The 24,160-nt window shown below is 40.0% G+C and overlaps 1 protein-coding gene across 7 annotated transcripts in view; it reads left to right on the top strand.

The window, feature by feature from the left end:
- The window catches only part of RBFOX1 (RNA binding fox-1 homolog 1), a 386,334-nt gene that overhangs the window by 337,391 nt on the left and 24,783 nt on the right, over nucleotides 1-24,160 (top strand). For all 7 annotated transcript variants that reach the window (XM_057748889.1, XM_057748888.1, XM_057748892.1 and 4 more), the window contains exons 10-11: nucleotides 6,573-6,615; nucleotides 11,352-11,416. In XM_057748889.1, the coding sequence (XP_057604872.1) occupies nucleotides 6,573-6,615; nucleotides 11,352-11,416 (108 nt within the window). The remainder of the gene's footprint in view (nucleotides 1-6,572; nucleotides 6,616-11,351; nucleotides 11,417-24,160) is intronic.

Consider the following 24,160-nt stretch of genomic DNA (forward strand, 5'->3'; position numbering starts at 1 on the left):
CGTGGGGTTCTCTTAGCCTGGATGTCATTTATGCAAATCTACACACAGACATAGGCATAAACACACACAGGTGTGCACACATGTACTACTACGCACCATATGCATACTACATTCACACACACATGCACACACACGCACTTATACACAGGTACATGGTATACACATGCACCCACATGCCTTTACATGTTCAAAGTAACACAGACTGCACACATGCGCACAAAGCACACCCATATACAAAAGCACACGTATATTATTGCACACACATCTGCACACCTGTTCATATAATTAGAAATATTGTCCTATGTGTATAATAAAAGTGGGGCACGTGGAATTACCAAATGTAATACTAGAGTGTGAAAGAATATAGAAGAAAATTTCTGAAATCATTTGGACTGTGCAATGCCCCTGAGGTCATTCAGCTATAACCTGTATTGAAGATGTGACATCAGACCCCTACTCTTATCAATCATATACTTTAAGCAGATGATTTTTTTTTCCGGGGGGAGCTAGGTGGTTTGGCTGAATGCAAACCCCGATCCTCATTTCTGCGTGGGCCGCTTAAAATAAACACGAATCCTCTTGGCATTTTTGCATCCCTCCAGAAAGACTGGAAAGTCTGGTCCCCAGCACGCCACCATGTCCCGATTCTGGGCCAACACCGAACCTCAGCCTAATTTTCTTAGTCTGAGGGACTGCCATTGTCTCCAACCTCCTTAACCAATGTGAAAACGATCCTCGGTTCCTGTGTTTTGGATCTTGTGACCAGACTAACTTCGCCAGTGCAGGGGTTGGTGTGTCTGCATGGGGAAATGCACTAATATGAATGTTTTTCTTTGTGTGTGCACCCTTGCAGTGTTGTTTACCAGGATGGATTTTATGGTGCAGACATTTATGTAAGTATCCATTAACGTGCATGCCATCCTTGTTTCCTCCCGGAGTCATTCTTTTTACAAGTTTGCTGCGAATGTCTCTACCGGTGCCGCCCATTTCCTCTTCCTGTGGGAAAGAGTCCAAAGGCTCAGAGGACAGAAGGCCTTCTGCTCATGATAGCCGTCGTGCTGTTGAGTGAGTGGAATTAACTCCTTGACTAACTTCAGAATAAATGCAAAACACCTCCTCCCTCAAAAAAAAAAAAGATGACGTTTTTCTCCTATCAAATTAAAGACCCTCCTTCAAAAAGAAATTCTCTCTCAAGTTCTCAGTATGGTCTGTGTGTTTTCAGTATAATATTTAGGATGACAGCTGTAGTTACCAGCTGTAGAGGGTGAAAAGATATTTTCATGGCTGATGTTTTGGATGTTTTCTTGGAAATACATTTAATTACTGATCACTACACCCTAGAAAGATATTTCTTCCCCAAACCCCGTTTCTCTCTCTCTCTCCCCTCACTGATGATTTTAGTAAGAAATATCGCCTAACAAAATATAGACCAACTTAAGCATTCAACTCTTATTTTTTTCAACCCCTTATTCCCTCCATTTCCCCCAAACAGTTACTTGACTTAGAATTATTTGTCCAGTTTAGAGTTGTTTGTTAAATGGTACCACTTTATTAAGCTTCTCGCTTTTGGAGGAGAGGAGGATGTTTCTCATTATGGGGCCATAATTGAATTTACCTAACTTGATCTAGAGGTATTTATTCACCCATGGTATGATATTAACAGCAATGTTATGAAAGCAGCTTGGAATAAACACAATTTAAAAGAAATGGGCGGGTTTGGGGGTATTTTCTAAATCATATCATTATTTTTATTACAAGTGACCTCAAATAAATTCAGTGAAATCATATGTGTTGTTTTATAGACTAGATAACAAAGAAAAATATAACCATATTTCTGATCAAATTGAGGCAACTTACTAGAAAATAGGAAAGACACTAGTTATTTAATTTCCTTCCCTTTGAATTTCAAATAATTACAATTTTGAGACAGAGTATTAATTTCCATCAATGAGGAACTTGGGTTTTATTATTATTGCATCAAGTACATTTATTATAATCTGTGGGTTAGTTTTTTTTTTCCTTAATGAAATGAAAGAACAACCTACATGTTCTCTATTCGCCCGGGGAACAACCAATTTCCTTTTTGTGTGTGTAGCTCCATCTGCTCCTTCTCAAGTCCTCTTTTTCCAAACTTTGAGTTTATACCATTTTAAATAGAGAAACAGGCAGGGACTAAACAGGCTGAACCTCCTCTACATCCTCAGATACCCAGTGAACCCAAACACCAGTCTACACCCTCCCATTACTGTAGCCTCCGGATAGAGGATGCAGATGGAGTTAGGACTTAGTTTGGGGTTTGTTTTTTTTTAATTTTGAAAATGGAGAGGAGTAGCAAAGGGATGAAGAAATTAGGGGGAAAAAAATACACCAAAAAGAAAACTATCTGTATCAACATTCACCCAAGAAAAAAAATATATGGACATTACTAAGCCTAGCTAAAATCATAGATGTTACAATTATTAGCTACCCTTTATGGAATGTTCCCTTTTCTGTAAAATGACAATAATTTATTGAATTAGTAATTTGTGCTGTCCTATAAGTAAGTCAAATTGGTGTCTTTTCCTTACCTCATAGATTTTTGTGTAACAGGAAGTAGAAGCTTCCTGAAGGCAGAGGCTGTAGGAGCCCATCAGTAAGGAAAAAGAATGGGCTAGTTTAGAGTAACAGATAGAGAATGTCTGCATAGGTTGAGACTGATGAAAATCTGTGAGAACAAGGCAAATGAAGACAGCAAAGGGACTCAGAAGACAGTAGATATGCCAGCATCCAGACTAAGGTGGGAAGAGAAATTCCACTCAGGGAGAAAAGCTCCAGAAAAGTCCCTGTGTGCTTTTGGTTCCTTTCAGGGATTTTGTTTCCCACCGGGTGAGGTTTGGATGAAGGGAGTTACATCAATAACTTCAAGTCCTGAGTTTCCAGGTGTCTAGGTTTAGAAATCTGTCCCTTTTGCCCTTATCAAGCCACTCTGCCGGCCAAAAATATTTATCTATTTTTCCCACTGTTCATATGATGATGATAAGATTTTTCAGGAGGCAGCTTCAAATAGGCAATTCGGTGATGGAAAAACTAACTGAAATATGAATTTTCACTTTGTTTAGCCAACACATTTCTGTCCTCTTTCCAGGAAGGTAGCTTTGGAATACTATGGCCTGTGTCCAATGGCAGCTTTGGAATCTTGCTGCACACGGGTGGTGCAGGCGTGTGGGGGACAGAGAGGAACTGGGCTGCCCCATTAGGGCAGCAAACCAAGGGCTCATAGCTGGCCTTAAGCCGATTTAAGGGTGAAAAAGAATATGAATATTTCCTGCACTATGGAGTTTTTGGAGCAGGATTCATCCTGGCCAGAGTATATTGTAATCCTGAATGTGCTTTTTCAAGCCGCTACCCCTACCTCCTTTTAGATACTGGTATGTTCTGATGACTGGAAATGTCCCCTGTGCTTCATTTTTTTTAAAAGAAATGATGATTAAGGAAGTTCCTAAAAAGGCATGCAAGGTTCTATTTCATTTAAAGGAAGTTTGTGGCTTGCTGATTTGATCTCATTAAAAACAGTGCATAATAAATAGGTCTCGGGCCATCCTGAGAGGACCTGGGACATGTCTTAGACACACTGGTCACCTCTAATAGGTTCGAACCTGTTGTTTGTTTTCCATTTTGTTGGGCAGTGTATTAAGCTTCTGGCTTTGGTAACTTTTAAGGAAAGTAAGGGGAGGCTGCTTTCCAGATCTTCCTACTCTGATCATCCTCAGCCTTGACAGTAGATCTGAGCAAACCAACAAATATAACAGCATAGGTACCAGAATGACTGCCCTTTCATATGCACCTACTTTCTCCAGTGCCTTCTCCTCTTTGTCATCCAAGGTCCCCATCCCTCCTACCTCATGGAGGAGCCCCCAGGCATCTCCCAGTCCTGCTGAAGCACATAGGATTTGAAAGACCCACAGGCTCCCTGTAACTAGCAAGCCACACCCTCTTATCTAGAATTAGCTCCTCTTAAACTTTTCAGAGAAGAGAGGATTGAAGAGAGAGAGAGACCACGATGATCATAGACACCCCAAAATTTCTGGAGACAGTGGATTTGTTATAAGATGCTGTGAGCCAGAAACTAAGGTTAAAACTCGTGGATGCTCTTTTGGCCTGAGTGCAAAGAAAAATCATCTTACTTGGGAGCCCAGCCCTGCAGGAGAAATGTTGCCTGTTATGCTCAGGCCCAGGGCAGATGGCCCCTCTTCAGAGGACAGAGGGAGTTTCTGAGTCAGCAATGAAAGTCACAAAGGTCATTACCTGGGTCCCTTCTACCTGAGGACGTACTACACACACACACAGACTTTTAGTATATCAAAAGGTAGGAACTGAGCTTCCATAACTAGCCTATCAAACCTACAAATTCACTCATTGCTTAGTACTTGGTACACATTTCCGTAAATTCTTCGGAATTAAAAAGTGGGCCGTGGCACAACACTGCAAATCACCTATACTTCAGTAAAAAAGAGGAAAAAAAAAGTGGGCCAAGTTAATGAAAAAATATATAAATAATGGGAGAGGCGATACCTGGGTATGATCCACTATTTGAAAGTTGAAGGACCACGTTCCCTGGACCTGCAAAGTGATACATTAGATTTAGGGGTGAAGCTAGAGACCTCATAAGGCTGGCATTGCTTGAGGAGCTGAAAATAAGGGTTGCTGAACTGAACTGAATCAAGCCATGTGTCTTCACCCACTCAGGGAGAGAGCAAAGAATATGGCGTTTGATCAGAAGATAACTATTGAAAATAGAGAGAAGGAAATGATGATAGAGCTGTAAAAAAGACCTGACAAAGTCTCAGTAGAAACTAGAGTAAGATAGGAGATGTCTGGGCACTGGGAAGAAAGGAAAAGAAAATGGGTGAACAGGGGTGGGGGGGGAGAGAAAGAGAGAGATGATATAGAATATAAATGTTAACCTCTCTCCCTTTTATTAGACAAGCCCTAAGCTTTCTAACACTCAATCAACTGTGAAGCTCCCCAGCAAATAAGTCTGGATGAGATTCCAGTGCATTTTTGCATCACGCCTAAGTCCCGTTATAACAAGGTCCTGAGTGACACCGTGACTTAAATACAACGATTCCTGAATTCATGTCACACTGCCATCCATGGATCTGAAAGGGGTGTCCTCATTTCACCTGATGTCTGAGCTCAGGACAGAAGTGTCAGTAGCTTCAGGAACAAGGAAAGCTGGAGAAAGGATATTCTCCAGATAATACCAAGGGTTTATTCCTGAGACCCTGTTTTCAGTGTGAGCCAACTGGGGGTCTGCATAAATCTGATCAGTAACCATGGAGGAGGTAACAGCCCATCCAGAAGTTAAGCATCTCCTGTGTAAGAGACCAGACACATCACCTCATCCCCTCCGCACATAGTCCTATCAAGGACCAATCTTATTACCCATTACCCATCACCTCCATTTTTTTCCCCCAGAGGAGAAGACTTTTTTTCAGAAAAGAGATGAAATTATTTATCCAGAAGTCTTCAGTCACTGGGGTTTGAGCCCATGTGATCTAATTGCAGAGTTCAACCTTTAAGCCCTGGGCCAACAGAATAACATTGTTGTCCCCATTGAGAGAACCTGAGGAATGCAGTGAAAGAAAGGAAAGGAGGAGGGTGGGACGTGAGAGGATAATGGAGAGTGTATGGGGTGGGCAGACCACAGGAAATAATATCTGTACTTGAAACACTCGAAGAAACCGTGGTGGGGGGGACTTTTATAAGCATAGTTCCATAAACGTAGATTTTAACTTAAAAAGGAAGTCTGCGTAGAACTAAATTGGAAAGAAAAGTCAGCCTACATAAAAAAAAAAAAATATATATATATATATATATATATATATGAAGGTGAGTCAAAAATTATCCGCACACCGGTTATATTAAAACTTCTGTTGGCCACACAGCCAGAGTGCAGGTAATTTTTAACTCACCATCATATTATACACGCACACACACAGGCATGCACACACCCACACAGCCATATATATTAAAAATAGCTTTGATAACTTCACTGTGACTCATTGTTTCATGAAATGCAATTGTGCTGTGTTGTTACTTGAAATCAAATTTAAAAAAAATAAAGGCGTTGATACAGTTATGGTTGCTACTGTGCTGTCATCCTAATGGTCTCAATTCTTCGACATCAAAGTTAAGTCCTTGGATGTTCCAGAGAATTCCAACCATGAGATAAAGAGATAAAATGGGAGAGAGTTAACTGGAGCTATTGAAATATGCTTGGTAGGGGAAGAAGCCATGAAAGTATCTTTTTTCCTTCTTTAAAAATGAACACAGGTTATAACACAAAGACGAGCGTGGTTTGATCCCCACCGCCACCCTCCTGATGCTCTCAGTTGCAGAGATTTACAGCTAAAACATGTTTGGCGTTACTTGGTCCTTCTTTTGGTCTGATGGGTCACTCTTAGGTCTTAGTGAAATAAGAGAAGCAAACTTGTAAATGAATTGCTCTGGAATTTCTGTCTGACTTATGCATTTTCTTTTATTTATTTCATTTTTGCATTGAAAAACATTACATTTCTGTTTCCTTATAGAGTAGTGTATCAAGAGCCTGTGTATGGCAATAAATTGCTGCAGGTATGAAATCCCGGCTGGTGGAAAAACTCATCACTATTGATTGTGGGTTTGCTGTGAAATCTTACTAACGACAATTCCGGGGAGGGGAGATATCCTCTAACATAGAAGGAGGAAAGACTTAACTGAATTTTCCAGTTTTGATGTGAATTATTCTAGAAGAGAGATGCCCATCCTGAAATTTTCCCCTCTTTGCTAGATTATGTGTGTATCAAACTGGAGGTCTGCCTTGGCTCTTCGTTTCGTGGCTTAAAATGTATCTGGCTTCAATGAACATAAATTCAGTGAAAAGAATTCAAGGGTTTCATTGAACCAATTGTCTGAAAAAAAAAATTTAGTAGGTTCCTGGAGTCAACTGAGATGGTTAAACCAAAAACCTTTTATAGATCCAGCATTGAGGGTCAGCGTAGCTAATGTAACTCCCCCTGGTCTGATTGTAGCTTCTTATACATTTATTTCACAACTTTTGCCGTAGCTATCAAACCTATTTCTCACTGCTGAAGCAACCCCCAAATGAACGAACCTGTAGGAAGGGGGAAAAAAAAAAACACATCCATTGGAGTGTAGCTGGCTAAGTCTCCAAATTTGGTCTATAAACAGTATTAAAACTGTCAAGTAAAATGAAAGAGGAATGTAAAACTAAGGATGATCAGTGGGAATTTTATTATACAGTTTCCCTATAACCTGCAGTTTTCATTTTTGTTCAGTATTAAGTCAATTAAGAAAGTACATTATTTTTTACTGTGAGATTAATCAAGTTTTAATAAGAAATCTAATATGAAAAAAATGGGTACTTGGACCTAGGAGAGGACCAAATAATTAAAATTCCTGAGATCAACTTTTATTTCCACTTTTCAAGAAAACTGGACTTCTCTTGCTGTACTTCAAAAACAGCTGAATGTATCACGCAGATAAATTAAAGAGTAAAGCTTTAAATTTAGGTTTTACATTTTGCAAATGTCCTTGTAAATGTTATTATAGTAAACACATTTTTTGTATGTTATTAATCCACCTGTTTTAGACAAAGTGAGATCCTTGTATATTCTCAGAAAGAAGGAAATCTTACCTATCCCTGTATCCCCACCAATACACAAAAATTTCACCTCACTTCCTAATCAATTCACCATTTGGATATTTGAACACCTTTTTCCAAAAGTATGCCCTCAAGTTTGAAAGTGCGATCTCCTTTGTCAAGCCACTTTGAGATGCAATGGAGAGCCACTGGGCTCATTAATACTGTTTTACGAAGTTCCACAAATGAGTATCCAGTTTCATTTCATTTCACTCAGCATCTCCCAAACCTATTCGGTCATGAAACCTTGCCCTTCCCTGCACTATGAATATCCCACCAGGCACAGTTTTGAAAATGGTTCGTTGGAGCATCATAAAAGTTCTTTAATTGATAACTTCCCCCGATGGACCTCCAGAGGTCTCGCTAACAAAGAAAGTGCTTCCAACCTTGTGAGTCAGTATCTTTGACTCGCACCTGGTGGTGGTGGCCGGGGTGGGAGGGGAAATCCATAAGGACCATTTAAAATATACATTTAAAATGTATATTTCCTATAGGTCACACTTGCGTTTTGCTGCCCAGCATATGAAAGTGAGGACATTTTGTAATTAGGGAATGTAGAACCATTTTGTGCTTGTCGTCTTTTTTTTATCTTTGGTTTGGTGGTGGTAAAATCTAATTGTCAAGGACGCATCTTTTTGTCCTAAGGTCTGGGAGGACCAGTTTCAATGCAAACATGGTTTGGTGACCGCAAATGGAAGTGAGCGCTTCTTTATCAGACATTACTCCAGAACCTCGCAGAAGCTTTGGCTATGCTCAGCGAGCTGCAAAATATGGGGCAATAAAATTGATTAGAGTCACCTGTTAGACAGGCAAATTAAAGCAATTTGTATTTGTTTGATCATTTTGCAGTATATGCACACATACGCGGTGTTAGTACACAGCTCTGGTTTTCCCCTTAGATGGATTTCATGCAGGAGAAAAATAGCAAAGGAAGACAATGCAGTATATAGGTGTGGAGGCATCTAATCCTTTTCTTTTTCCAATTATTATGTATTTCAGGGATCACTTAGACCTGGACTATCCAGTACTGTAGCCACCGGCCCCATGTGGGTGTTTGCGTTTAAGTTCAAATGAACTCAAATTAAAAAAATTAACAATTCCATTTGGTGTGCCAGCCACATTTCAAGGGTTCAGTAGATATTTAGGACAAGTGGCTGCCATACTGGACAGCAAAGATACAGAACATCTGTGTCATCATCAGGTCCACTGGACAGCAAGGAGATCACTGACTGAGGTCAAAATCTCTCCACTGATTCCACAGACTTTAGCAAGCTATGCCCTTGACCCATGAATTGGGAATACTTGTAAACACATTCTTAAATAACAAAGATAAGTGTCAGGACATTGACCATTTGTGCCTATCTTGCATGGAAACACACATTTACTTTCTCTAAATGGCTGAGTCGTTATGCAAATATATAGAGGATGCGTCCTGCCCAAAGCTTCACAGACAAGTCCCTCTGTGGTACAGAAGGATCCCAGGTGTACACACATCCATTTTATAGTCATGCAATAAATATCAACCTAGTAGTCAGTGAGGTTCATTTTAGGTATATTCTATTTGCACTGCCGCAGTTTTTCCCACTTGTCAAACTTGCTACCTACTTCCATTGATGGAAACCATTGCAGAAGTCGGGGGAGTCAAACAGAGTTCAAAGAGGGTTTGGAAGCAGGACATTGCTAGAAATCTTTACTGGGACCAAATTCACAGTTACCAGGTCAGGACTGATCAACATGGCACTTGATGCAAAGATCTTTGCAATAACTTTTGTTTTTCATTCTGGGAGTGAAAAAAAATGCATTCGCGTGCGTGCGCGGGCACGTGTGCGCACGCACACACACACACAAACACACACACACACACACTTTCCCCATTCAGAGCTTTCAGCTGGTTGCAGCTAAGGCCTCCTAGCAACTAGGAACCCAATGCCAGCCCCTCCCTACCTCATTAAGTTCAGGATACACACCTGCACACCTGTGTCTTTGTGGATGTGTGATGAAAGCCTAGGAGATGGGCAAGCAGATGAAAAGAATGGCTCCAGATATTTGGTGACCAGATTTCCCCTCAGCCCATCAGTCTGCAACTCGAGCTGGGTGCTTGGTGTGACAACTGCTTTGGTTTCCCAACTCCTCAGCACATTTAATGAGTTTCTCCGTTCCTAATTAGAGAACACGGTGTTTGGAACACCAGGTGGTGTCTGGCTAAGACCTTTTTTTTTTTTTTAACTTTCATGTTGTTTTTCAAGGGAGACATTTTTTTTCTAATACTGGCTCCAAATTAGGGATGATTATCTGTCAGGATGTCTTAGAGGCATCTTCCCCAGAATGATACAAAGAAGGAACGTGATTAAGGAGAAACTGGCCTTTTGGAATTGCTACGTAAGCGATAGCAAATTTGCTCTGAAAGTCGGCTGTGATAGGCAAAGGGTAGAAATAAATGACAGAGACCAGTGTATCTACATTTTGGTAGATGCTTCTTGCAATTTTCTCATACTTCTGTTTTCTATCTTCTACCTGGAGCCAAATGTAATGAACTCCTTCACCCAAGACCGTACCATTAAATCCTCCCAATACACCAGTTATTTTGCTGTTAGATGCCCTCTGACACGGTAGCCTGTCCTGAATTTCCCCTTTAGAAGGGTGAGAACCCTTCTCCCAGAGGATCACGGGACTGTGTATTCTAATTAGAACCTGAATGGTCGCTATGTTATCCGTGGAGACTGGATCCTGTTTGTTAATTGTGCTGCGATCATTCGACAGTGGTTGATGTATCGCTGTGGTCTGCTGAGCAAGGAGCTCTGTTACTTTCACAGTTTGATAATCAATGCTCCAGTGAACACAATTCCTTTAGAATATGCCCATTTGCTTGTCCTCTGCTTAATTGAACAATTGCAATTACTGGTACATACGACTAAATGTTAATTATTTTTCTCAGATTTTTTTCTCTCCTAATGATTTTATTTACAAATTGGAAGACTTTATCATATTTTCCACACCAAACAAATTCCCCATCTGAACCAGTGTGATATCTTTAGCTGAAAAGGCAGAATTTTTAAGTGCTCACCATTCCTTTTTGTAATCATTTCTCGACAGTTAGAAAGCTAGAGACAGTCTTCTTTAATTACTCTAGTGGTTGAACAACTACATATACAAGGGATGCCCGATACACTTTCAATCAAAGGGTTATCTTATTTTTTAAAAAAATATCAAAGTAAGACACCAGGGCATTAGCTTGACCAATATTGGATTTTTAAGGAAGTCATCGAAGATTGTTTGAATGAAATGTTAATAGCTGATAAATAAAGGTACAACGTACCCATTCTTGAAAATCTGGAAAGTTCAGCAAAGTGCAAAAAGCATTTAAATAATTCCCCATAATCCTCCCTACCGCTAAACCATTACCGTTAATTAACATGTAGGTACATCTCTTTCCAAAGGTCTCTGGGTTCTCCCTTTGGGATATGCTTACAACTGCTAACCTGTAACATCCAGCTGGGGTTGGTGGTCCAACCGGTGTCTTTCTGGTGTGTTTCAATACTAAGCTTTCATTAACCTCCACTTTAGTTTGGTAGAGGTGGGTAACTGCTGTTCTGTTGTGGTCTCACCATTGGGCACCCTGAGTGCACCTCCTCTGCGTTCCTAAGCCCACTTTCTGCTTGTGTTTTAGGGTGGTTATGCTGCATACCGCTACGCCCAGCCCACCCCTGCCACTGCTGCTGCCTACAGTGACAGGTAAGGGCCTTCCTTCTCGTGCTTGGCAATGACCTAGAAATTAACTTAGCTGGTGGGAGACGAGATTCTCGTCTGGTCTTGGTTCAAATGCATGACTGCTGGGGAGGCAGTACCCCCAAAGAAGGTCAACACGGGGCCACACAGAGGATGCACAAAGACATCTAGCTCATTCTAAACCCTCGCCCTCTCTGCTAAGACACAAAGTGATACATGTTGTCCATGTGTAGTTGTTTTTTCAGATCTCAATTCCTGTGGCAGCACAGAGTATACTCCCTGTACTACATTCTCACGGTCTTCTCTGTAAGACCCTGGTTTCACCTAACTCATAGGATGAGCACCACGAGGGGATCCTGCAGGTTTACCTCGATTTTCAGCACCTCATCTCCCATTTTTAAATCTTTGTACATCCAGGAAAGCATTCCCCTTATTGCATTTTTAAATCCTTTAGGAATGGGGGAGGTGTATCTGGCATTCACAAGGAAAGCCGTTCTTTTTGGCAATGCCCAGTGACCGTTCCTACGAACATAAGCCAACATTTATTTGCCATGCACACCACATGTTAAGACTGGCAGTGGAAGGCTTTAAGAAACGCAGGAGTCAGAACTGGATGGCGGGGGTGAAGGCTGGGGAATGGAGGAACTCTATTACCCGTTACGCAGGCTTAACAGATGACTCGGTTTCTGAAATGGCAAGCCACAGCTATTTTCGTATAAGTGCTTTGAATAAAAAAGAAAGAAAGAAAGTGTGCGTTTCCATATTGAATGCAAATCGTTGGCTCTGTTTCCTGAGGACGTAAATGTGAATGTTCAGATGCTCTGCATGCACAAATGTCATGGAGGGTGCTTATTTTGGGTGATGACTCCTTTAATTTAAAAATATGTTTCATGAATAAAACAGTAATGGTCACAATTTGCATGTGTGGCTGAGGCATGCTGGGTCCGACAGGTAAGCAGGCGATGTCTTGGACTCGAGAACGTGGAGTGTTGGCAGACACTGGTTCTCCTCCTTGGCCTCTTGTGACTCAGTCTCTATCTTGGTTTGCTGTGGTATGCTTTCTCTGCAGTTCCATTCCATTTCTCACAAGGTGTGTCGTTAGCTCATTGTAACGACAGACTGCTTCTGAGGTCTACTAAAAGAAATTCCTGAACCCCAAAAAGCCGCACTTCGAAAACCCCCTGCATAAACTTGTAGTAAGATGGCTCTTTGGCAAGGTAGAACTGAGATCCGTTGTCTGGTTGTATGCAGGCATCATTCCTGTTTTCTTATAAACAGCATCACGAGCTCTCAAGGCTGGAGAGAACTTTCAGAGGAACCCGAACAATGGTCAACATGCACTTCTAAATACCTAAATTATCCAGGTAGTCATCAGTTGCCAGGAAGCAAAGTATGTTTTATAGAAGTTGCTATCTTCGATACACTTTGACACTAGATTAAGGAAATCGAGAGGGTCAAAAAAGCTAATAAAAATGTTGACAATCTTGACATCCTCAAGATCATTCTACAAATGAAAAGGCTTAGTGCTATTAAGTTCTGCACACTGAAGATTCACAAAGTATCAATTGTAATGTGGTTCCTCTGCAACCCTTAATTATTTTTATGAAAATATCTCTAGATGCTAAATTTCTCCAACACCCACTTTGTATATAATTATAATCACAGTAACTTTAGCCTGCTGCATAATGATAAGAATCTTAAACAGATTTATGTCTTTGGATTTTTTATCTTGCTTCTTAGTATAAGTGCATCTATCCGCAAGCTGAGAAAAAGGTTAATTACAAAGATATAATTTAAATTGCTTTCTTTAATAAGACCAATCTAGACATTTGGGAAAAAAACAACGTTTAATATTATTCTTAGATAGAATTGCTTGAGAATCTAGCCATCTCCATTTGCATTCATCTTAAAAATTAAGTTAAAATTTTGCTGCATTTGGGGGCACCACATATGCAAGTGTATGTATGAAATCTGTTATTTATTTTAATATTATTAAGATTTCTCACTGGCAACATGTTCTACTGAAAAATTGCCCTCAGTCTTGGTTTGGTAAATCTTGACTAACTCTGCAATTCCCACTTTGGTGTAATAGTTTCACTTCAAGAACACAGCTAAATATACTCTTGTCCATATAATTGGCCTCTTGCTGTTCATTAAAGAAATTTGCACATTAGGTCTTTTTGGTTGCTGTGGCAATTGATTACTAGCCTTACTTCGCTTTATTATAAGCAAGTCACTTGCCACATACAGAAATATTGCATTGAGGGAAATGCAGTCATAGGTAAATTACCAGAAAACAATCTTTAAAGTGATATTTCTGGTTTAATTTGTAAAGTGCATTTATGAAATGGTGGTACTCCCTTTTATTTTTAGTAAGCAGGTAAAGAGAAGCAAGACCCTTTTAGAGAAAACACATATTTGGGGGGAAATGTGAAATTACCAGAATAGCTTTTGAATCTAGATTAAGATGCCGATTATCTAGAATTATCTCAGGACAATTGTGTAATCATTTCTTTTTACTCAATCCCAGTGTAATATCAGTAGGGAGAGACTCTCAGTTCCTACTTTCTAGAAGAGAGGCAGGATGACAAAAAGAAAAGTTTCTTAACCCAAAGCAACTCCTTCAAAATAAAATCAGCAGGAATAGAGAATGTTTGGGTCACGCTCACTGGCTGTCAACTTGATCAAAAGAGAAACTGCAACAAACTTTCTCTCTAATCATGAGATTCACTCTTCAAACGTCTTGAAAGCAAAAGAAGTTTGATGTCCCCAGTCGGTAGAATTTTACCTTTTATCAGCACAAATTAAGCCCTCATCAAATTAAAGATTCAGGGGCCTTTGGAAAATCTTGAACTCCAGTAACCTCAGGACTGGCCAGAAGGTCCTTGACAGCCACCTTGCAACTCCCCGCCCATCATCTTCTTGGTTAAATGATCACACGCTGATTATCTCGGAGTACCCTGAGAGTTTCTGAATGTTGACCTCCAGAATGAAGACCATCTGGTGTGGGCAGAGATTTCCCCCAAAGAAAAAGACCTGACTGGACTAGGTAATTTTATAGTCTCATTGATGAATTGAATGGGAATAGGCAAACATCTTTCCTTGGCATTTAGGAAACATTTGGTAAGCCCTTGACCTCCCCTCAAATCTTTCCTTCTGATCTCACTTTGATTTGTGGAAAGCCAACTGTCCGAAGTCTCAAGGGAGATGGTTTTCTGAGCTTGAACCAATCACAGCATGGCAGTGGGGCCGATGGTCATCTGGTCATTGCATGCCACTTGGTGTTGCTGATGTGTTCGTGGTATGTTCTGGATTTGACAGGTGCATCATCACAGTAGCTCGATGAATGGCTTGCTTGAATTAAGCCTGGGGGCAGGCTTCTCTTTATTGATTGGCTCTCAGTTTCTTTGTGTCTCATGACTTGGTCCTTGTTGCATCTTTGAGCAGCCAAACTGGGAGGCGGAGATGGGGCGGGGGGGAGATTTCCTTTTCGACGAATTATGCTACAGATATTTGGGTAAATATGTCTGATGTGTACATTGCTTTGATGAAAATGTTATCACACCAGAAAGGCAGACATTTGTCATGCTTGTCCTGCTTGCTAAACATTCTAACATCCCCTAACAACCAGTGCATGGAAACAGCCCTTCACATTAGGGCAGAAGGGAACTTGGTGCAGACCAGCTAGAGAAGAAAGTAATAAAGCAATTCACTCCGAGATTTCACCATGATCCAGTTGCCCTGATAGTTACCCTGGGCCACTATTTTCATATAAGACATGCATTTCCGTAAAGATCCCTGAAAGTTAGTAGCTTTTGACATATAGTAGTAGCCCTGGCCATACAGATGCCCCTAGACTGAGCAAAAGGGACAGCAAGCAACAGGCTTCTGTTTGTTTTATTTTCTACCCTTTTTTGTTTGCTTTTTGAGACCTCTAAGTTTCATCAGAAACATTAGACTGCACCATATGAAACTGCTACTTTTGTGTGCCCCAAATGGTGGAATATTGGCAATTTCATATTTAATAGAAACCCAAATAAAATGCCATAATATCAATGATCTTGCTCTCTGCATTTGAAATATATATATGTATAGTCATACATATATATGTATGTGTTGTGTATATATATTATTCATATACATATGTGAAAATATATGTATACACAACACATACACACACACACACACACACACACACACACACTTCTGCCTTAAGACCTCATAAAGGACTCATAAGAGTATCTAGGTAAATCTTAATACAAGGAGGTCAGGACTTGTCAAGTTCAGCCAGTCACAAGCCCCATGCTAGAACATCTTTTAAATGTGATACTCACAACCTGTGAATAAAAGGTTCTATCTCAGAGAGAAACAGATTAGTAGTTCTTTCTTAAAACTCCATAGGAATAAGTAGTCCTGTTTTGGAGGTCATGGAGAAGTTGATTTGTAGATCAGCTATTTAAATTAGGTGGGTGATGGAGATGGCTGGATACATACATACATAGATGGGTGGATGGATAGATGGATGGATGCCTGCGTGGATGGATGGATGGATAGAAAGCTAAATAGATGATAGAGAAATAGATACATTGGTGGTTAGGTGGATGAATGAAAGGAGAGGGAGAAGAGAGAAAGAGGAAGGAAGGGTGGAGGAAGGGAGGGAGGGAAGGAGGAATAAAAAGAAAAAGAAAGGAAGAAAGAAAGAAAGGAAAGAAGGAAGTATGGACAGATAGGAAAAGACGACCTCTACGCTCTCATAATATTTCATCATAAGCTTAACCACAGGACATAAAACTAAATCCTTATTACAGCCTTAGTTTGATCTAAACTGAAAAACTAAAGGGGTTTGAGTGGATTTCCATTAGTGTGGGTACTCCCTATCTAGTTTAGGACTCTTTACTTCCTGGATTTAGATTATAATACCAAAATGCCATCATTAAAATAGGGCTAATAATTGCATTTAAAATGATACACCATTTTATGTGGAGTCCTTATCAAATCATATAGACTAAAAATTAAGGGGTTGCCAGCCTATAAAGCATAGGAGCATCCTGAATGGAAAATTTAATTTACCATTTAATGGGTTTTTTTGGTAGAAAGGTTTTTTTTTAAATATTGTTATACTTTAGGGACTTAATGATTTTACTTTTTCTTGCTGTGGGGTAGAATACAGAAAGCTTCATCTATGGAGAATGTGAATCCCTCAGTGAGGGTGGACCATGCAAACAGAGAAAGGAGAGAAGTTTCATTGTTTTCCCCGTTCCTCTTATGGGAACCAAGTTAGTTAAGGGTTGAAACTGTTTCTGGTTAAAAAGCATTCGCAAGCCCCTGCACCCATTTTTTGTAGGTGTGCGCAAGGAGGGATTTCAAGATCTTATCTTAGTGCTTTGTGTGAAGCACTTCTCTCCCAGCCAGCTCGAGACCTGGTGACTGCCTCTGATGACATTGACTGGTTTACCAGGACAGGAGAAGAAGACGGGCCATGTAATATGGCCATCAACTCCCTTGTCTGGGGAATGGCCAGGCTTTACCCATCCTTCTTTCCTACATGCTGTGAAAAATAGCTTTTCTTGTATGAATTGATGACAACAGCTTTGCTTTCTTTTTTATCCAATTTTACTTTTACTGTTCTTCCTTGGCAAAGTAAAAGTTGGCAACTCTACGATAGACTCCTTATTATATTTTATTTACATTTTCAATCTTTTTTGAGAAATCTACTGGTGAAAAAATAGAGTGAGAGCATTGTAAAACTTGGTGATGCCAAGAATGGTATTCTCAGATGAACGAGAAACTGAGGGCTTAGTTCATAAGGGGATAGATCCTCAATTAAGACAAGGATTCAGGGGCAGAAGGAAACTATTTTGGACTCACATTCTAACCTGTTGAGTTAAAACATGGCAGCTGGCAATAGTTACTTCCTGTATCTTTTTTGGGTAGCGCCCTGTTGAAGTTGCTCTTGGTTTTAGCCTTTAATCTTTTCCACTGTTTTCACTCATCCCGATGAGCTCTTCTGGGTTCTGCAATTAAAAAAAGAAAAAGATGCTCTATGAACTTGTAATAGAAGTGAGTCACTAATGCCTTTATCTATATCCTTCTGTACCTCAGGGCCCAGAAAAGCACATCCGGTTTTTAAAATTAGAACACCAGATTGAAATATATATTCATACACAGTAGTGTATATAATACTTTCTTATTTATATTTTTCTTCTTTTGGGTTTAACGTTTACTTTCTTAACTAATTTTTGTTGTTGTTGGTTTTTGTTTGCTTTTTTGTTTTCTTTTGTTTGTTTTTTGTTTTTGTTTTTTTTTTATTTTGGTGATTCAGCGTCCCCTCAGGAAGAAAAATTGAAGCTAGTTATTCTAGGCAGCTTTAGGGTAACAAGAAAGAAACAGGTATCACCTGTGAGTTTCCTGTTTCAAGGCACACATAACACACGAAAATAAAGGTCTTCAATAAAACTCGCCATATATACGAGAATGCTCCCATGAAAATGTTCATTAGGTGGAAACAGAGGACTTCAGTACTTGCACATTTCCTAAGACTTCTTGAAGTTTAATATACTAGCTGAGCAAACTTTGATTCAAATCATCTCTCTGTGATAATAACAGTAATTATATAATAGCAATAATAACAGTGGCTATGTATGGAGTCCTTACTACATTATAGGCACTGTTCTATGTGCTTTACAAAGACAGTCATTGAACTGTCGCACTGGATATTAAATTGATGTTGCCACCTCCATCTTATAGATGGGGCAGACGAGCTTGGGGAACAGTGAAAAAGAGGTTCGGCTCAGCTTGAGAGCTAAAGTCTGTGCCCTTCATCTCCAGGTTCTATTGCATCTTAGTGGAGCAATCTTGAGAAGTCATTTCTTTGCCCTCCATCACCTCACCTGTGGGGGGTATATTGACTCCACCTCACTGAATGGTTTGGAAGTTGTGAGACACTGCCTATGAAATATTTAGCACATCAAAGGCACTACATACAATGTTCTTGCTTTTATTTTCATGTTCATATTTTCATAGTCATAAATTCCAATTTTTCATATTTTATTTTATATTCCCATAACATCATCCACTAAGAGCTTTAAATCTAGATAGCAAGAGTGAATTTGGAGGAAATTGAAATTATCTAGGTTATTTCAGTTCCACCTAAATCTCTCTAATCCATCGGTCTGAATCTGTTGTTTCTTTGATCCCAGAGCCAAGCAAAGTTTAGGGAGGATAATGACCAAATCTACTTGACTAATTATGATGTAGACAAGACTTTTAAAATATAATGGGTAGGATTGTATGCAAATCTAATCCTTTTTAATCCACTGAGTTCTAGGAATAATTTGTTTTGTTTTGCATTTTTAAATGGAAAAACGTGCTTTTCTTTTTCTTTTTGGCTACATAAGCCCTTCAATTGATCAGTCCTCCAAAGTTTAGATTTTGATATGTCGGGTTTTTCTGAAAGTGAGCAGTCTTAGATGATGTTTCCTGCTACTTTTTAAAAATCTTTTCACCATGTAGATTTCTATTTTGAAGTCAATTTTTTTGGTAGTGTCTCTAGTGTGTCAGGTACTACGTAAAATATTAGACCAAATGACCTAACCAGGTAAGCAGCATAGTTAGGAATACACTGGAATGAGAATTTAACCATAGAATGAGCGTTTAAAATGGATCATTTTAAATGGGACATTGAAATGATCGTTTGAGATTGGACAATGTGACAGAGCAGGGACGCATTGTTAGTAGTGTCTCCAGGACAGCAGGCTTCAGCTAGGACTGTCGCAGGGCAAGAAGAGCATGTGTGGTCATCCTAAGTATGTGGATGGGAAAGCAGTTCCAGGCAGGGTGATGTACGCTCTGGGAAATCCCACTATTGGGCTTCAAGTCCAATGTCTGTCGGTCTAGGTCCTGGGCTATTTCCACCTCCTTATACTATTGTTACAAAGTCAGGGCAAAGGCACGTTTGCAGCTTCAAATAGTCATACCTGAGACACAACTTAATGATTAAAAAGTGAATGGAATTTCATGCTCTCATTTATTTATTTTCCCTATGGATCAATAGTTCTGATTGCGTATTCACCAAATTATGATGACTAAGGTAATTATATTTTCTGCCAACCTGCTCCATTTGATAATGATTGAGATGGCTCAGAAATAGTGAAGGAGGGAAGATAGAGCTCTTGCTGGTAGCATCAGTGTGATTTTGAGAAAGTGTGTTTATGGACACAAAGTTCTCAATGATGAAAAGTAATATGGCTGTTACTGATGATGTACTTCCTGAGATTCTCTTATTTTTAATTTACAGATGTGCACACACACACACACACACACACACTCATTAAAAGAAAAAGTGCTCACGTTTTTGTTTTAAGAACTAATTGCCTTTGGTCCATAATCTGTAATGGCTTCTTAACAGTTAGGCACTGCCAGATGAATATATAATTTAATTGAAGCAGTTAAAAAAAGAAGCAAGCCTGTAATAGTCAACACACTGGACCAAGAAGGAGTTGGGGAGATATTAAAGGAAATTCCAAACCCGATAGACCATAGCTGTCACAGCCATTTGGGTAGACACGTTTGCCAGTGACAAGACAAGATATAACAACTCCTTTGGTCGTGTCATGGCCTAATTACATACTTTTCGGGTTGCAGATCATTGACTTGATAGGCCACAAAAAAGCAAATAAAACCTGTCTTTTCAGTAGCACCATCAGCTGTGAAGGGTTTAGAGGCAAGTGAGAAAGCCCGGTGCTTTCTAGAGGCTGGTCAGAAACCTCTGATGAGGAGCTGTACACAGAAGCCTCTGAGTGAGCCATTTCTGTTGCAGATAAAGAACTCTCCTCATAGCAGACAGTATTCCAGTCAAGCAGAAAGGAATATACACCTGGTAGACAGACTCTGAGCTCGTGCAGGATTCATGAATGTGACAAAAAATAAACCCAACCCACTTTGCCTTTTATGTTTTTGGTCATTAGCAGATATACTAGAAAATCTATCTTTAGGGGTAAGAGTGCACTTTTCACTTAAAAATAGCTAGTATTTCTTTTCACATTGCTAAAGCAAGTTCTGATTCTTGTGCCTATGAAGAGAACTTTGAATTATTTTCCAGAAGAACTGACTTATATTTAAATGTGGCCTCTCTTTTATTTTCATGTTTGTGTGTAATACACGTCTGTGAACAGTCATTGGACAGAAATAAATGACTTCTCATGATTTTCTCCCTGGTGTGAATTACAGTGATTTATTCTTCTGGAATTAGATTCTCCTCCAAATGATAGTGCATTTCATCTTGAGTTAACATACAAAACATTTAGAGTAGGACCGCTATCAGAATTTAGGGGGATGGTGGTTGGGTAGGTAAGAGCTTGAGGAGGAACTAACTTGTCCATGTTGTCATTGTTCCCAGGCTTATTCTTGCTACGTTATGAGGTGTGAATGTTCAGATAGATCAATAGATTGTGGGGAGATGAGGCAGAGTCAAAGCCAAACACCCTCTTCTCTTAATTATGTTAATCACTTAGATTGAAATGCTTTAGCCCAAGATTCTAGAAATACATCACACATCTGATAACCAGAATCAGGGGTTCCCACTGTTTTTGCAGCTGTGGAATTTCTTTGAAAGGAAAACTAGGATTGCTGGATGCTTCTGGCATCCTTGAAATCCCTATCTCCTTTCACGGTCCAATTTTGTAATTTGAAATTTGATTGCATTAAAAGATGAGGGACTGTTCCCCCCACTCCCACCATTTCTACATGGTTAGAGGGTTTGTGGACCACTTCTAATAACAAAATAGGCGCCCAGGTTGTGGGGGTGGGGACACTTGAAAAATGTGTCCTGGAAAATATTAGCTCCACAGCTTTCCCAGAATGACAGTTTCTCCGCTATTCTTTTTATTGTTTTCTTCAATATCTCTGTCTTGAACTTAAAATAGGGAAAGAAGAGCTTACCTTATTCTGTTCTAAAATTTCAAGAATGGAGTGGTTCATCTTGAGGGTCCTTAGAGTCTTCACTCTGCAAAGCATGGTTCCCAGACCAATCCAACTGGTCTCACCAGGAACTTGTGAGAAATGCAGAATCTCAAGCCCCACCTGAACCAGAATCTGCACTTTCAAGAGTGAGGGGCGATTTGTAGCCAAATTGTGAGAAGCTCCATTCTCATGGTGCTTTAATTCTACCCCAATAGGCAGTAAATAATGTTCACTCTGGGTTCTCCTTCCACACATCTTGCACATGTAAAGGAGTTTGTCTTTGTAACTTGTTGATTTGTAACCATCTCCTGTCTGCTCTATCCATTCCTGGAGGAGAAAGTAAGAGTTGTCCATGGTTGAGCATCCCTCACAATCCATTCTGTTGTGACCTCCTCCCTCAAATAGCCTAGGGCCACAAATAATTATTTTCTTTACCCCAAAGATCCAAGAATAATGAAAATGAGTCCATGCTAATATCTCCTCATTAGTTGTGTGATACTGTAGACTCACACTGTTGTAAAACGTACCCTGGAAAAGTCATATCTGATTTCTCTTACCTTTATGGAGCTTCCATTTTGTTATCTGCTAAAGGGAGAGCATAATACCAGTTAGAATCAGAAAGAGACAAAGGTGAACATGGCTTTTTATAAACTAAAAGAGGTAGTGAAAAAGCATGGCGTTATCAATAACTCAACTGATTATTGACAGATTTTTTTGAGTGTATATGGTTATTTGAAAGCATTGGATGTATACAGGCAAAAGCAAGAAAACTAAGTTAAATCCATTTAAATGTGCAAGTCATTTTTAGATGAGGCAATGTCTAGGACCCACCATAACACTAACACTCTGGGAACCTGTGCCTTCCTCAACTTGTCGTTGGCCTGGTCAAGATATAAATCAGGGTCTTTCATACTCATTGTCTCTATTCTTTGGGGCATACATTGGCACATCTTTGCTTCTTCACCTACAGACTATGATCAGAGTTTTAGGTTGGGAGCCTGAATCTCAGTAAGTTACTTACTACAGGAGATCATTTCAGGCAAACTAATTGCCCTCCACCACCTCATCTTTAAAGTGGGGATAGTAAGTGATGCCTGCCTCACTGGGTTATGGTGAGACTTAATTGTGGTCATGAAGAGAAAACTCTTTGAATAGCACTGACACTTAGCAGCACTCGGGATAGTATTAATAGCATCCTCCTCCTCAATGTCACCATCTTTATCGTTACTATCTAGCAACATCACTAAACTATGGGCGTGTTCTGTTTTGTTCTGGACTCAAAAATGAGTCCTTTCCTGTGGCAGCAGGTTTTCTGAGTCAAAAGAACTTTTTTGACTCTAGAAGTTTTTTTGTTTGGTTTCGTTTTCCAATCTTGACTTCCATCCTCAAAATATGAAAATAGATAGACCTGAAATTTTCTGAGAGTAGGACTTGGGTCCTCACCACATGCCAAGAAATGTAACTCTGTGAAGTGAATCATGTGTGACTTAGCTTGATTGTGGTACTCATTTCACAATGTATGTGGATATTAAATCATCAGTTTGCACACCTTTAAAAAAAGCACATTGTACAACCTGATTATAAACAATTTTAATTTGTTAATTGTATCTCAAAACTGGGGAAAAAAATAGATCGGGCCAAAAAAATTTGAAGGAAGAAGCAACTGGGAACTGTGAGATCAAACAGCCTGTCCTTCTGTTCATCCTTCTCCTGGATAATTTCTTCTCTTTTCTGTCCAAGGAGGAAGGAGCTCAGGCTGTCAAGGATTCAGCTTCTTAGGGAAGACAACCAGCTCTCCCAGTGTAAACCCAGCCCCCAAATCGACACAGCTTTAAATTTAAAGAGTTAAAAAAGTAGCTCCACAAAGAGTTAAAAAAGTCAAAACAGGGAATTCTCTGGAGGTCCAGTGGTTAGGACTCTGTGCTTCCACTGCTGGGGGTCCCAGGTTCAATCCCTGGTCAGGGAACTAAGATCCCGCAAGCTGTGCAGCATAGCCAAAAAAAAAAGTCAAACCAAATCTGCCAATGTTGCCCTTTCCACATTGTGCTTGGTGAGAAGTCCAATGCTGTGGTGGTAGTGGTTATTGGAATCCCCAGGGATTAAGAAGTTTCTGGAACTTTCTACCATCAGCTCACTTCATTTTGCACACAACTCCTAGGTGGACCCAGACCTTCTCAGTGGGGCCTCTCCACCCTCCAGAGCCTTAGCCTGGAACCCTCAGCTCTTCCTGAGCCTCCATAAGCTTGGGGACCCCTATCCCCACCCCCTCATGAGGGCTGCTTCCCCTAGAGAACGCATATGCTGTTCAGAGCACCTGTTGGACCCATCTCCATCCTGTCATAGGTACCCATTCACACAAGAAGTTCCTTCTGCCCAACCAAAGCTGCAGTGGGATTTTGCCTTCCTGGAAGTTCCAGCCCACCTGTAAAATGACCTATAATCGCAAAAAGGCTCTTAACTATCCCCTGCTTACCCTAAAACCACAGAAGCCCAGGACTTAACAACACAAACACCAGGCCTCTTTGCAGGGGGAGAGAAGCCTGTATTTTTCATGAGTCCAAACAGCCAGAAAAATAAATGTTTCCCCCCCAAATAAAGTGCTTTCCCATTCATACTCTCATTGATCTGCACAAAACAAACAAAAATCTAAGAGGGGTAGGTGCTATTTTTGTTCCCATTTTTTCCAGATGAGGAAACTGAGGCCCAGAAAGGTGAAATGATTTTTCCATGGGAACACAGCTTGTATGTGACCAGGCCCAGCTTCCAGACTCACAATTCTTTTTCACTTTA

Source organism: Hippopotamus amphibius, chromosome 9 (genome assembly GCF_030028045.1).
Source record: "Hippopotamus amphibius kiboko isolate mHipAmp2 chromosome 9, mHipAmp2.hap2, whole genome shotgun sequence".
NCBI classification, from domain to species: Eukaryota; Metazoa; Chordata; class Mammalia; order Artiodactyla; family Hippopotamidae; genus Hippopotamus; species Hippopotamus amphibius.